This window comes from Martes martes (assembly GCF_963455335.1).
Source record: "Martes martes genome assembly, chromosome: 10".
In the NCBI taxonomy this organism is placed as follows: Eukaryota; Metazoa; Chordata; class Mammalia; order Carnivora; family Mustelidae; genus Martes; species Martes martes.
The window spans coordinates 102,640,867-102,655,090 of NC_137898.1; the positions used below are offsets into that span (position 1 = coordinate 102,640,867).

The 14,224-nt window shown below is 47.8% G+C and overlaps 1 protein-coding gene across 1 annotated transcript in view; it reads right to left on the bottom strand.

Annotated features, from left to right (window-relative positions):
- The window catches only part of CEP164 (centrosomal protein 164), a 60,883-nt gene that overhangs the window by 38,515 nt on the left and 8,144 nt on the right, over positions 1 to 14,224 (bottom strand). Inside the window, exons 3-4 of the mRNA XM_080817048.1 lie at positions 12,504 to 12,615; positions 4,697 to 4,901 (exon numbers count right to left, since the gene is read on the bottom strand). Coding sequence (XP_080673174.1) covers positions 4,697 to 4,901; positions 12,504 to 12,615 — 317 coding nt within the window. The remainder of the gene's footprint in view (positions 1 to 4,696; positions 4,902 to 12,503; positions 12,616 to 14,224) is intronic.

Consider the following 14,224-nt stretch of genomic DNA (forward strand, 5'->3'; position numbering starts at 1 on the left):
GAATAGCCTGGGATATTCAGACTGACACCCCACCCCAGTCTCTGATCCGACCTGACTTCTTCTGAATGAAGAATACAGTGAGACTCTTTAAAGGGACAAAGGGTCAGAATGACAGGGAAGGCAGAATCCTATGTCAAATCTCCACAGCGGGGGAAGTGAAGGTACAAACAAGGTCTGCGAAGCCTGACGCCAGTTGGTTCCAGGTTCCTGGGACCCCTGGGATGCAGGAGCAGAGGCAGCTCACCGGACAGCAGAGAGATTCTGGGCTTCAGCTCCCCCCACCCCCCACCCCACGACTGTATTAACTTTCCAGTTTCGGGGAACTCCAAGAAGGGACTAAATTCAGAGCTTGTGAGGAGGGTGTCACTTGGGGAAGCCTCTGTCCACAACTGGCTGATGGGAAAGGCCTCCCAAGTCCTGGGAAGGCACCTAGATCCCGCCTGCGCGCCAGGATCGGCTCCACCTTGCTCACCTTCAGAACTGACCATCTCCCAAGCCCGTGACCCACCCATAACCTAAGCTCCAGGGAAGGGAAGGCTAGCTGCCCTCAGCCACTGTTTTGGAGGTGACAGGTATAAGAGACAGAAGACCCGTCAGCCCACAAGAGGGCTGGCCCGGGTACCTAAGAGATCAGCAGTTACCAGGGGAGAGCACACAACAGGAAAGCAGGCCTGACGGCTTGAGTGAGGACGTCAGCTGAACCTGGCCCCTCCCCACCGAGTTCACGGAGGCCCATAGGCCCCACTCACTAAGAGGCCTACCTGGCTGAGAAGCCTCACCTTGCCCCGCTCCGCAGCGAGCCCTCTGCTGGACCTCAGCTCGACCGGCCCCTGCCTGAGGGGGCTGCTGCTGGGCTGGACACAGGCTTGCTGAGGGACCGCCTGCCCAGCAGGGGCAAGAGCCGCGTCCTGAGGGTGCTCCAGCATCTCCGGCCCCCAAGCCAGGAGCCTCGGGTCCCTCTCCACGGCTCTGCCGGCCTCGTGCTCACCCTCACTAGACATTCTGGGAGACTCGGCCGCCAGGCAACAGACCATGCCGGCGAGAGCCTTACACGGCGTCTCCCGCGTGCTCTCGGGCAGCTCCAGGCCCTCCAGCCGCCTGGAGATCTTGACCATCTGCAGGATGTGCCGGTAGAATCTCTGGTCCTCAGAGTAGTCTTCGCTCTCCGACTGCTCATCAGCAGAGCTCTGCAAGTGGGCCAACTGCAGTCCCAGGAAGGGGCTGCAGCGCTGCCCTCCGGCCCCGGGAGCCGACTGGTCCCCGCCCTGCTCAGAGCCCTGCGAGCTCTGCAGGTCCCAAGGGAAGTTGCTCACCTCACCCAGGATCTGCGAGCCCAGGTGAGAAGCCAGGCTGCTGCTCTCCACGTCAGGCTCAGACTCACTAGGCTTCCTGTCTTCTTCGGGGGGCTCTAGGGACCCCGGGGGTTGTCTCTCGTCAAGGTCAGGGGAGCGTCCGGGGGCACTTCCGGCAGGGGCATTCTGGGCCAGCTCTAAGGCCAGTGGGGCAGGCGGCAGCAGGAAGAGCTCCCGAGGCGGATCCTTGGCGGACGCCCCTACAGCCTCAGGGGCATCGGGTCCTGTCTCCTTGCAGCTCCCCGGGGTGTCCTGGTTGACAAGCTTGGAGACCTGCCCCAACCACAGTTCTGGGGGCTCTTTCCTCCTCCTCCCCCTGCCCACACTACCACCTTCCCCAGAAACGCCCCGCCGGCTCAGGCCATCGGCCGCGGTGCTATCTAGCAAGAGCGCTTGGCTCTTCCTGGTAGGCGGCATGTGGTCAGAGGAGCACAGGGACTGGGAGCGGTCCTCGTCCGGGGACGGTGAGGGAATGGGACTCTGGCTCTTGTCTCCCCCGGGGCCAGTGGAGCCCCATTTGGCCACGTGGTGGCCACGCTGCTCCCCTCTCAGCTGTAGGCCGGTGATGGTTTCAGAAAGCCCTGAGTAGACAGAGGCCTGGCTCCTGCCTTCCAGCACATCCTGCCCATTCTGGAGGGGCCTGGTGTTCTCAGGGCCCAGGGTGCTGGGCTTCTGCTGTCTGGTCCTCAGTTCCAGCCCTTCTATTTCAGGGTCGGAAAACCCCAGGTAGATTTTGTCTGTCGGCTTCTGGGGTTTCCCCAGGCCCTGCTGGTCACCCAATTCTGTCCTGCACTGGGCTGGGGCCCTGCCTAAGATTTCCTCCACATCGGCAAAGATCTGGTGGGTGCGAGAAGCTTGGCCTTTGGAGAGTGGCTGTAGCTTGCTGGGCAGGGTGCCCAGAAGAGGCCAAGGCGTGTCACCCAGCACGCTGGGGCTCTTCCCTTTCTTAAAGGAGCCCTCACTTCTAGCCTGCATCTCCTGGTCTGGGTCCAGATCAGCAAGCCCAGGTGCCGAGAGAGGGGATGGGCCACGGAGAAGGGAGGAAGAAGGCAGAAGTCCCTGCTCAGGCTGTGTTTCCTAGAGGGGCATATAAACATGCAGAGAGAACGAAGACAAAGCACTTCTGTTTTATACTTGCTACCTCAGTCCTGGGCAAGCCCTTCGTAGAAACCCACCCTCCATTTAAAGGAAAACACAAACTAAGAGGGAAAAAGAAAAGAAAGAGCTAAAAACTCCTTTCAGCTCCATTGTTTTCTGGGCCCTAGTTTCCGCATCTATAGAGGAAGCTGGACTAGATCAATGGCTTACCCCCCTGCTTCACAGAGCCTGCCGGTTGGTCACTCTAGTGTACATGTAATGGGGAAGGGGCGTCACCAAGACCTACACCCCAAGGTTCACTTTTTCTTGATATGCTGGACCTCCACAGAGGAACTGACTGGAAGACAGCGTTTCACTATTCACAAAGGTCTGAGTCACCAACCAGATTATCCCTAAGGTGTCATCAGGCTCTCAGTTCTGGGACTGGTGAATTTCATGGCACCCACCTTACCAAAGACCACCAGAAATTGTCTAAGAAGGGAGAGAAGGGAAACGCAGCCAGTGAGCTGAGCCCTGGGAATTCTATCTAGGTCTTCCAGCAGAGATGCAAACTGATACTGCTCAAGAGAGGTCCACACCAGAGAATCTTCGGTCTCAAAGACACCCTAAAAGACAGACCTCATCCTGCAAACATTCACACTAAGCTCCAGCCGGCCTATGCACGCACTCCGCCAGAGAGCCCAAGCCACCTGAGCCCAGGTCACCCACCTGGCTCAGGCCTGCCCTCTGCACAAACCCAGGTCTGAGGCACTGTCCTGAGCCCTGAGATCCAGACTGGCAGCCCAGGGCTATCCAATCATCCTCAGCTCCTGAAACCACAAAGGAATCCCTTTTAACAGGGAGCTCCTAGCACTCACTCACATACCCAGAACTCTGTCACCCAACCCTCTGCCCCAGAACCCTCGCCTCATTCCCTCTCTCGCCATGCCAGAGCCTGCCCAGACACTGATTATCATTTAAAGTAGTCCTGGGCTAATGAAAAGCCCATTATCCATCTTAGGCCTTTCAAACATGTAACATCAGAAAATTCAACTGATGTGGAAGATACCCAACCTCTTTTCTCCATCTGGAGGGATGGGCTTGCTATCTTATTTCTTGGGATCATGAGTAGCAGTACATGGGGGAGGGGGAGCGAGGGAAGAGTATTAGAGCTTGGAAATGTTAAAAGAGACAAATTCACCAGCAACCATCCAATGGCAGAACTGATGCCTTGGGGAAGGAAGGAAGGAAGGAAGTTAGTTAGTTTGGAGCAAACCTTCGCTGAGAAACAAGCACTAAGCACTGGTGGGAAACAGACTACAAACAGAAAGCAAATCAACTGGACAAACAAGAGGGTTGAAAAGATAGTGTCAGTGTTCCCCACCTGGCTGGCCTTCGTTCCTATGGGGCCTCCCTCTCCTCAATGTGCCCCACCTGCGCCACACCTGCCCCGCACCTATGCCCCACCTGCCCCGCACCTGCCCCACACCTGGGCAAAGGACTTCCTGCACCACCAGAGCACTCTGGGTGAGCCTGGGCCTCACATCGGGATGGCTCCAAGTTTTAGCTTCTCTACCTATAAATTCAGGGCCATAACTCTGTCTCTCGGGTTCAGACACACTGAAGGGACAAACGAAACAATAAGGGCAAAGAGCACTTTCAACTCCAAGTTAAAAAAAAACAAAGCTACCCGAGACCAAGATGATCACGCTGCCATCAAATGTCAATTATGCACCGCTAACCGCCGACGCTGGCGACAAAGACAATCCACAGGAGCGGATAAAGCCCAGAGCTTTTCTCGCTGGATTTGGGAGGCACTGGTGTTCTAACAGTTGAATTAGGGCTACATCTGACATCTAGGAATTTACACCACCCTGGGAAGGCCTGGCTCTGAAAGGGTAGGGAAGACACTCCACTCATCTGGGTTCTCCATCAACTGTCCCCCGTCCCCCACTCTCCACAGGGACAAACGACACCACTTCCCCGACCACCGCAGAGATCGGCAGAGTGCTCTCGCTCCCTAATCGCACCACATAGCATGTGCTTCCCAAGGGGGATGAAAGGAATTGTTCAGAGGCAGTAAGAACTTCCAGAAGCTAAAAGGAAAATCTGCCAAGAGACAGGCAGATCGGAGGTGATATACTATGAAGAAATCACTGTATTATTGGTGCTGTTCTTAACTTCCCAGCTGGAAAGGCCTAGAGGCTCCCAACACTCCCTTTGGTCTCAGCCCTGGCCTCTCTGGGAACTGGCAGCCACGGACTCACCAGCGGACTCTTGGGGTTCTCTTTGTCCTTCTTGTCTTTCTTTTCCTTTTTCTTTTTCTTGTCTTTCTTCTTAATGGCTCCAGGAGCTGACAGCTTCCCCCGCTCTTGGATCACCAAGTTCCGATAGTGCTCGTCACACGGATGGTCCCACGTGGACTGCCCATTGGCAAAGTTGAAATAGTAAATATCACCTGTGATGTCCTGGCTGTGGAGAGCAGAGGCCAGAAATTAGTCTCTGCTCAGGCCCAAAGCTACTTTGGGGAAAAAAGAAAGAGAAGAAAAGTGGCTGGGAGATGGAGAAGGAGGAGAGAGAAGAGGGGAGGACAAGAGGACACAGGGAGGATTAACACAGAATGGAAGGGGACCGTGCGGCTAAGACAGGAGTTAACTTAGCTAGGAACAAAGGACTGGGATGCCTAAGGACTTCTCTAGAAGAAGATATATAGTCATCGGGGTTCCTGGGAATTCATGCTGGACTGGAGTAGGAAAAAACTTGGTTTTAGATGGTAAGTACAGACGCCATGGGATCCTGGAGATAAATTCGAGGGTCAACCTTGCTTACTATTTTTATAAATGGTGTAAGGAAGAAAGAGCCATTATGAAAGCTCTGGTTTTGCAGAAGACTCTGAACTCACAAGAGGTGACAATCCAAGTCAATGGGGATCAACAATAGAAGAAAATAATGTAGGGACACCTGGGTGGCACAGTCGGTTGAACGTCCGACTCTTGATTTGGGCTCAGGTCGTGATCGCAGGGTCATGGAGCCTGCTTAAGATTCTCTCTCCCCCTCTACCTCGCCCCCCACATTCTCTCTTTTTCTCTCTCTTTAAAAAAAAATTAAAAGAAGAAAAACAATGTAAAAGGTGCATTTCAAGAATCTGTGTTTTGACATAGACAAGCCCAAAATAAGCCATTCATTACATCCACTGTTATCAACAATCCATTGGAACAGCTATTAGAAAAACAAAGAACAAACCGCACATTCACAACAGCAATATAAAAAGACACAATACCCAGGACTAAATCCAAAGTGTGCAAAATCTTTATAAAGTTTTACCAAAAAATCAGGAAAAAGGAAAAAAGAAAAAGCATTTGAAGAGACAGTCCCTGTTACTGAATAGAAAGACTCAAGTCTGGGGGCGCCTGGCTGGCTCAGTTGGCAGAGCACACGATTCTTGATCTGAGGGTTGTGAGTTCAAGCCCCACACTGGGTGTAGAGACTACATTAAAAAAAAAAAAAAAAAGACTCACGTCTATAAACATGCTGATAATCCTCAAATTAATGTATAAATCCAATACAATCCCAGTAGAATCCCAAACAGCCTCCTTATAAAACTTGACAAGCTCAATCGCAATTCTAATAAAAGAGAAAACATGCAGAAATAAGCAGGAAAAATATCAGGAATGAAAGATAAAAAGCTAACAAATGACAGAGAAGCACACGAGAAGCTGCACGACACCCGTGACCATCAGGGAACGTGAGCTGCTACTTCATGCCCAGCAGCACAGCTGCTGCCAAACGAGCAGGAAGAACAGGTGTGGGCGAGGATATGGGGACGCCGGACCCTCGTACACCGTTGGTGGGGATGGAAAGGGGTGCAGCCACCATGAGAAACAGTGCAGCGGTTCCCTAAAAATTAAAACCAGAACTCCCATATGACCCAGCAAGTCTGCCCAAAAACACCAAAAGCAGGGATTCGAGCAGACTTTTGTACACCATGTTCACAGCAGCATTATTCATAATAATTATATTATTATGAATAATATAATTATTTATATATTTCAGAAGGGTGCAAACAGCCCAAACGCCCACCAACGGACAAACGAATGAACAAAATAAAACACAGACATACCTTAGAATTTTATTCCACCTTGAAGAGGAAGGAGGTACCTACACGGGCTACTGCACAGATGAAGCCCGCAGATGTGATGCTAAGTAAAATAAGGCAGACACAAAAGGACCAATACTGTGGGTCCACTGATGCCGTCTAGAACAGGTTAATAAGCAGAGACGGAAAGTAGATCAGAGGTTGCCCAGAGCCTGGCAGGTGGGGAGAGTGGGCACAGACTTTCAGTTTAGGAAGCTGAAAAAGTTCTGGAACTGGGTGGTGGTAATGCTTACACAACACTGTGAATGTGCTTCGTGCCACTCAACTGTCTATCTAAAAATGGTTAAAACAGGACATCTTATGTTATGTATGTTTTACCAGAAAAAAAAAATTACAAAAAATGTATAATTTCAGTGTGATAAAAGAAAGAGTAAAGACATCAAAAGACAGGAGAATGGAAGAAAATAACAGAAACAGTAGTAGAAGATTAATACACAGAAAAATCAGAGTTTCACCTTCTCCAAAATAAAAAGATAAGCGACCCAACAGACAAAACTGGCAAAGGGTATAAAGAAGCAAACGGCCAACAGGCGGCCAGTTCCACTCAACGAACAATTTGAGAAATGCAAATTCAAACGATCAGGTATAATTTCCTGCCCTTGGAGTGACAATTTTTTTTGTACTGATCATTTCTGGGGGGTTGACAATGTTTTAATTGATAATATTTTTAAATGAACCACACGTACTATTTTTGGAGGGATTGTTAAACTGTAGTGGAAAGTAATTTGGTATTAACTAACGATATTTAAATTCGGCACATCTTTTAACACATCGATTCAAATTCTTGAAATCTAAAATCAAATCACATCTAAAATCAAATTCTAGAAATTTCTTCTCAAGACACACATACAAAATCTCAGGCAATGTGTTTAACCAAACTGAAGGAAACATCTGACCTCTCCTCACCTGGGGCCAAATTCTCAGAGAAAGAACACGTGAAGCCTGATTAGTATGAGAAGTAACAGGTCAATAGTCTGGTGTCTGACCTAGACAGAGACCTTTCAAACCTGGGTGTTTTTGTTTTTTCTTTTTAAGATCTTATTTATTTTGACAGAGAGAGGTCACAAGTAGGCAGAGAGGCAGGCAGAGAGAGAGGAAGGGAAGCAGGCTCCCTGCCTAGCAGAGAGCCTGATGCGGGACTTGATCCCAGGACCCTGAGATTACAACCTGAGCTGAAGGCAGAGGCTTAACCCACTGAGCCACCCAGGCACCCCAAACCTGTTTTTTTTGTTTGTTTTTTGTTTTTTGTTTTTTAAAGATGTATTTATTTATTTGACAGACAGAGATCACAAATAGGCAGAGGGGCAGGCAGAGAGAGAGAGAGGAGGAAGCAGGCTCCCTGCTGAGCAGAAAGCCCGATGTGGGGCCCGATCCCAGGACCCTGGGATCATGACCTGAGCCGAAGACAGAGGCTTTAACCCACTGAGCCACCCAGGTGCCCCCCAAACCTGGGTTTTAATGCCAACTGACAGACACAAGAGATGACCTTAGGCTTCCAGGAATCTGGAAACCAGGAATGAGACCCTTGCATATGGCTGGGCCCTTAAGGCTTCTTGCTCCATGACTAGAAGAACATAGTAGAGCAAGGAAACATGTCACCCAATCCAGGTCTAGGCAGGCAAAATCAAATTTCATTAAAAATTAAAACCCCAAGACACATGTAGACATAGAGTCCAAATTGTGGTAAGGAAATCCCAAATCAGAAAATTAATGTAAAAATTTAGTCCTAAACCCACTGAAAAATCCTTGGCATAAGCTATCGTAAAGCCACTCAACAACCTAGGAATAAAACACAGAAAATACTCTATAGAAGATGGAGTCCAAAAGTCCCAATACTTAATTAACAAACCCCATGGGGGAGATAGTTCATGGTGAAGGGGAATCAGAGCTAGCGAAGACGAGCATTAGCACACAAGGACACTTGGCATGGTAGAATCATCAAAAGAAGACTAAAATTATCTACAACTAAAATTACTGTAGAGATAAAAAGAGTAGAAGCCATAATGAAAGAACAGAACTCTAAAAAAAAAAAAAAGACATATTGAAAAAACATAACAGAACTTGTAAGAATTGGTAAAATCATTAAATTAGGGGAGGAAAGGGGAATGAAGAGACAGGACTCCTCAAAGAAAGAAAGAACCCAAATCCTGAACTTGGGAAATAGAAATAAATACACACCTGATACACTGCAGTGAAATTATAGAACACCAAAGATAAAAATAAAATTATAAAAATAACCAGAGGGGGGAAAGATTTACTACCCACTAAGGAACAACAAATGAGACCAAGAAAATATGTCTTATTAAGGAAAACCGTAAGTCAGAAGATAATGGTACATAATATTGGCCAAGGCTGTTCAAATTCAAGAGACAATTCTGTACTCAATTAAACTGTTATTCAGAGTGAGACCAGACAAAAGCGCCTAGGGACACAGGAAGACATAAACACATCTAGATGCTTGATAGAAAGGATATTTATAGAACCCTATATTGAAAAATGAGAGACTACATTCTTATTGAAAACACCTAGAACATTTACACAAATAGAACCACTTACTGAGCCAGAAAAGAGGTCTTGACTTGTAACAAAAAAATGAATAAATAAAATTGGAAATCAATAATAAAAAAAATACCCAAACTCTACCTCATCCCCTTCAAACTATTATTTTAGAATAAAGATACTTAACAAAATTTTAGAAAATCAAATCCAATAATATATGATCATGACCAGGTGGACTTTATCCCAGGAATGTAAGGTCAGTTTAATATTTGAAAATCAATCAGTATCATTGACCATATTAAGACTAAAACAGAAAAAAAAAAAAAAACCAACAACGCACAATCCTATCAATAGATACAGAAAAAACATTTGGTAAAAACCTATATGCTTTTTGATTTAGACTCTGAGCAAGCCAGGAATACAGGGAACTTCTTCACCTTGACAAAGGGCATTTACAAAAACTACAGCTAACTCAATCCCTTAAGATCAGGAACAAAGCAAAAATATCCATTGTCACCACTTCTATTATTGGCGGCTCTAGTCAGAACAGTAAGGAAAGAAATAAAAATAAAAGGCATCCAGATTGGAAAGGAAGAAGTAAAAATGTCTTCTGCATGAAGACTATGATCACATATATAGGAATCCTATGTAATCTACAAAACTATTAGAAATGACATATGTGGGGCACCTGGGTGGCTCAGTCAGTTGAGTGTCAGACTCTTGATTTCGGCTCAGGTCATGATCTTGGGGTCATGAGACTGAGCCCCCCACCCCATCCCCTGCTTTGGGCTCCATGCTCAGAGGGGGGTCTGCTCTCTCACTCTCCCTCCCCCCTACTTCCCCAGCTCACTGTGTGCCCAAGAGCACATACACTTCTCTCTCAAATAAATAAATAAATAAATAAATCTATTAAAAAAAAGAACTGACACATGAGTTTACAAGACTGCCAGCTACAAGATCAATACACAAAAACTAATTTTATTTCTATATGAAAACAATAGGAAACTGAAATTTTAATATATACCATTTACAGAAACATCAAAAATACACACTACTCAGGAATAAATTTAACAAAATATGGGCAAGACATGTACACTAAAAACCATGAAACATTTCTTAAAGAACCACCTAAATAAACAGAGACGGGCCCTGCTCAGGGGTTGAAAGACTCCATGTAATTTTAGAGGGCAATTCTCCCTAAATTGATTTATAGATTCGGTGCAATGCCAATCAAAATCTTAATAGGATTTTCTGTTTTTTGTAGAAAATGACAAGCTGATTCTAAAATTCATATAGAAATGCAGAGGACCTACAATAATTACAACTTTGAAAATGGTGAACAAAGCTAGAGGATTTACCCTAAATGACCTCAAGACTTACAATAAAGCTACAGTAATCAAGATAGTACATACAGTATCGGTGTTAAGGTCGACAAACAGATCAATGGAAGAGAGCAGAGAAGCCAGAAGTAGACCCACACATAGGGTTAATTTGCAAAAAAAACCCGAAACACCCTCCAGTACAAGAGTGGTTAAATAAATCAGGATTTTAAAAAATTAGGGCACATCTCTACATGCAAAAGTGTGTGGCTGATAAAAGGCTAAGGTGGGCCACACATTGACAAGAGAACAGCAACAATGTATATTGCACACACTTAGTGTAACAAACAAAACCATGTGCGTCCTGTGGGGTGTGTTTTCAAGGCCAGGAAGGAAGTCACCAATTAACAGTACTTACTCTTGGAATTGACAGGGTAGAAGATGGCACGCGCAGATAAATTTTAATGACTTACAGTGTTTTAAAAATTGCAGGAGAGTTCATGCTCCCTTCCACGCTGAGGGAGTGCCGGCCACCACTAGCAGGACCGTGAAGGCAGCGGGCACGAAGCCTGGCACACGGGCACCCGGCTGACCCATAATCAACGACGGTGTCCTCCCTTCCACCCTGTTTTACTTTTTACAAACACAGCCGCCATTTATTTATTAGGTATGTGTGCATTAAGGTATTATTATACTGATTATACTTCTCATGTGGTTTTTCATTCAAAAATGGATCCAAAAGCAAAACAGCACATGTACCAACAAACGTAAAAACAAAAACAGAGAAGATAGAGATGAATGGATGAGGCAAATGTCCGGGCCCCCCGGGGAGGGATGAGTCAGGTAAGCACCCGATTCTTGGTCACGATCAAGGTCATGATCTCGTGCATCAGGCTCTGCCCTGGGCGTGGAATCTGCTTGAAGATTCTCTCCCTCTACCCCTCCCCCCATGTGTACTCTCTCTAAAATAAACAAACAAATCTGTGAAAAAAATAGATAAGGCAAATGTGGGTATCAGGGTGGATACTGGCAACAAAACAGAAACCACTTCCTAAGAACTTATCCTACAAACACAACCATGTGTACTCGGCACCCGGAATACCGTGTACAGCACGGACGGACTTCTTATGAGAAAGATGTCATGAAACCAGAGGAGATCCAAGGAGATGCAGCTAAAAAGATCAAGAGAACGCGGAGCCTGCCACCTAAGGAGAAGCTAAAGGGATTACGTATGATTCTTCAGCAGGGATGGGTAAGGCCACAGATGCAGTCATTTTGAAGCTTGGCCAACACACTGAGTGGGATGGGTAAGAGCAGAATAATTACACCGTGCCCACAAAACCGTGCCAGACCCAGAAGACACCTGGGCACTAGCTGGGAACAAGTGTAGGCAAGTGGCACACTCCAGGAAGAAGTAAACTTAGCACACACTTGCAGAGGCAAGCCAGTGCGCGCTCCACTGGTGACAGGAAGAACAGAGCAGGCGGCCAGAAGAGAGAACAGGTGTCACCATCCCCCAAGAGTAGGGCAGGATGCAGTTCTCAGGCGGCGACAGGCTGGCAACAGCTGCCAAGACCCTACTAGCCTCCTCACCATCAACCTGGTTCCCTGACGCAAGCTGAGTGGGTCCGCTCGCCACCATTCAGAGAGCTCAGAGCCAAACTGAAAATAGGAACGAATCCACAACTCAAAGTCAGAGACAGGTTGCCAAGGGAGACAGAACCCCCGCCAGGCTGTGGGGCCCCACCACAGCCCTCCTTAGCACCGGATCCACCGTGGACATGCTGACCGGGTCTCAGTATTGTCACTCTCCATGGCAGTCTGCAAAGAATAGCAATGACACCTCCCCAGCGTGTGGGAAACAGACGCTGCCCTTGCGGGACCTGACCCAAGGCAGCCACTCCTGGGACCCTGGACCAAGCAGGTCGGCGTAAGCTCAGGCCCAAGGCATCAGGTGGCGCAGCAGGGGGACAGCCCACTGCCATTCCCAGCTCTGTGCAGGGCAGGCTTCGAAAGGTGGCAAATGCAAGCTGACCTCCAGGGCCAGCTCCCTCTGCCTGGGAGAGGCCAAGCCGGCGGGCCGCATGTGTGCCGACTTACCAGGGCTTCCACTCCACAGGCAGCGGGGCCACAATGCCCTCCCGCGCCAGCCACATCAGTTCCGGCTCTTTGACGGGGTCGATACCAATCTCTCTGGCGAACTCGAGAATTTCTGCAAGAAGAGGCAGGAGAATGAGAAAGGAAGAAAGCGGGGGATGTGGAAAGGAGAAAAAAAATCACAGGTGTGCAATAGTGTACCTTGTGCAATAATAAGAAATAATAAGAAATATACCTGTTGGCTCCCGGTTCCTGTTACTATTTGACTTTGGACCCAAGTTCCTGACCAGAGCTCCGAAAGCCCCGGGAACTTCCAAAGCATCTTTTCTACCAATGAGGTGATTCTGGGCAGGCTCCTGGATGGGGGATGGTCACCAGAGAGACCAAGCCATGTTTAGAAGCTTGGGCCTTGGGGCACCTGGCTGGCTCAGCTGGTAAACCATGCAACTCTTGACCTCGGGGTGGTGAGTTTGAGCCCCAAGCTGGTGTAGAGATTATTTAAATAAAAAATCTGGAAAAAAAGGCGGGGGCCACCTGGGCGGCTCAGTCGGTTAAGCATCTGCCTTGGGCTCAGGTCATGATCCACGGGGTCCTGGGCTCGAGCCCCATGTCAGCCCTGACAAGCAGGGAACCGACTTCTCCCTACGCCCCTCTCCCAGGCTCCTGTGCACACATGCCCTCTCTCTCGCACTATCTCTCTAAAACAAACAAACAAATAAATAAAATCTTTAAAAAAAAAAAAAAAAAAAAAAGCTTGGGACTTTCAGCCTATCCCCATTCCCCAGAGAGGTGCTCGAAAAGAAGTTGATGATCAATCATGATGTGGTGAAGAAGCTTCCATAAAGATCCCTAAACTATGGGGCTCAGAGAGCTTCGGTGGTTGGTGAGTACAACCACGTGCCGGGGGAACCTGCGTCCCAAGTCTACAGAGACAGACGCTCCTGCACTGGGACGCTCTCGGACCTCACCCTAGGGATCTCTGCATCTGGCTATTCATCTGTATCCTTTATTATATCCTTTATTATACAATAAACTGGAAAATATATTTTTTAAGTGTTTCCCTGAGTTCTGTGGCCTGTTCTAGCAAATTATCAAACCCAAGGAGGCGGACATGGGACTCTGGTGTCTCACTTGTTGGTCAGAAGTACCAAGGACAGCCTGGGACTTGCTACGGCCATCAGAAGTAAGGGCAGTCTTGTGGGACTGAACCCTTAGCCTGTGGGATCAGATGCTCTCTCCAGGGACACAGTGTCAGGGCTGAACTGAATTGTAGGACATAGAGCTGGTATCAGGAAATCCCCAGACATCTGGTGCCAGTATTTTGACTGTGAGAGTAAAGGAAAAGCAGAGTTCCTTCCTAGACAACTTTTTTTTTCTACTTCATCTTTACTATCTAAATTTTCCTAAGTGAGCAAGTGTTATGTTTCTAACTATAAACAATAAACTTACATAATTTCTTTTTTTAAAAATATTTTATTTATTTATTTGACAGAGAGAGATCACAAGTAGGCAGAGAGTCAGGCAGAGAGAGAGGGGGAAGCAGACTCCCTGCTGAGCAGAGAGCCCGATGTGGGGCTCGATTCCAGGACCCTGGGACCATAACCTGAGCCGAAGGCAGAGGATCTAACCTGCTGAGCCACCCAGGCGCCCCTAATTTCATCTTCTTAAATGATAAATGGTACACCTGAACCAAGGCATGCTACTGCCATACTCCAGGAATGTCA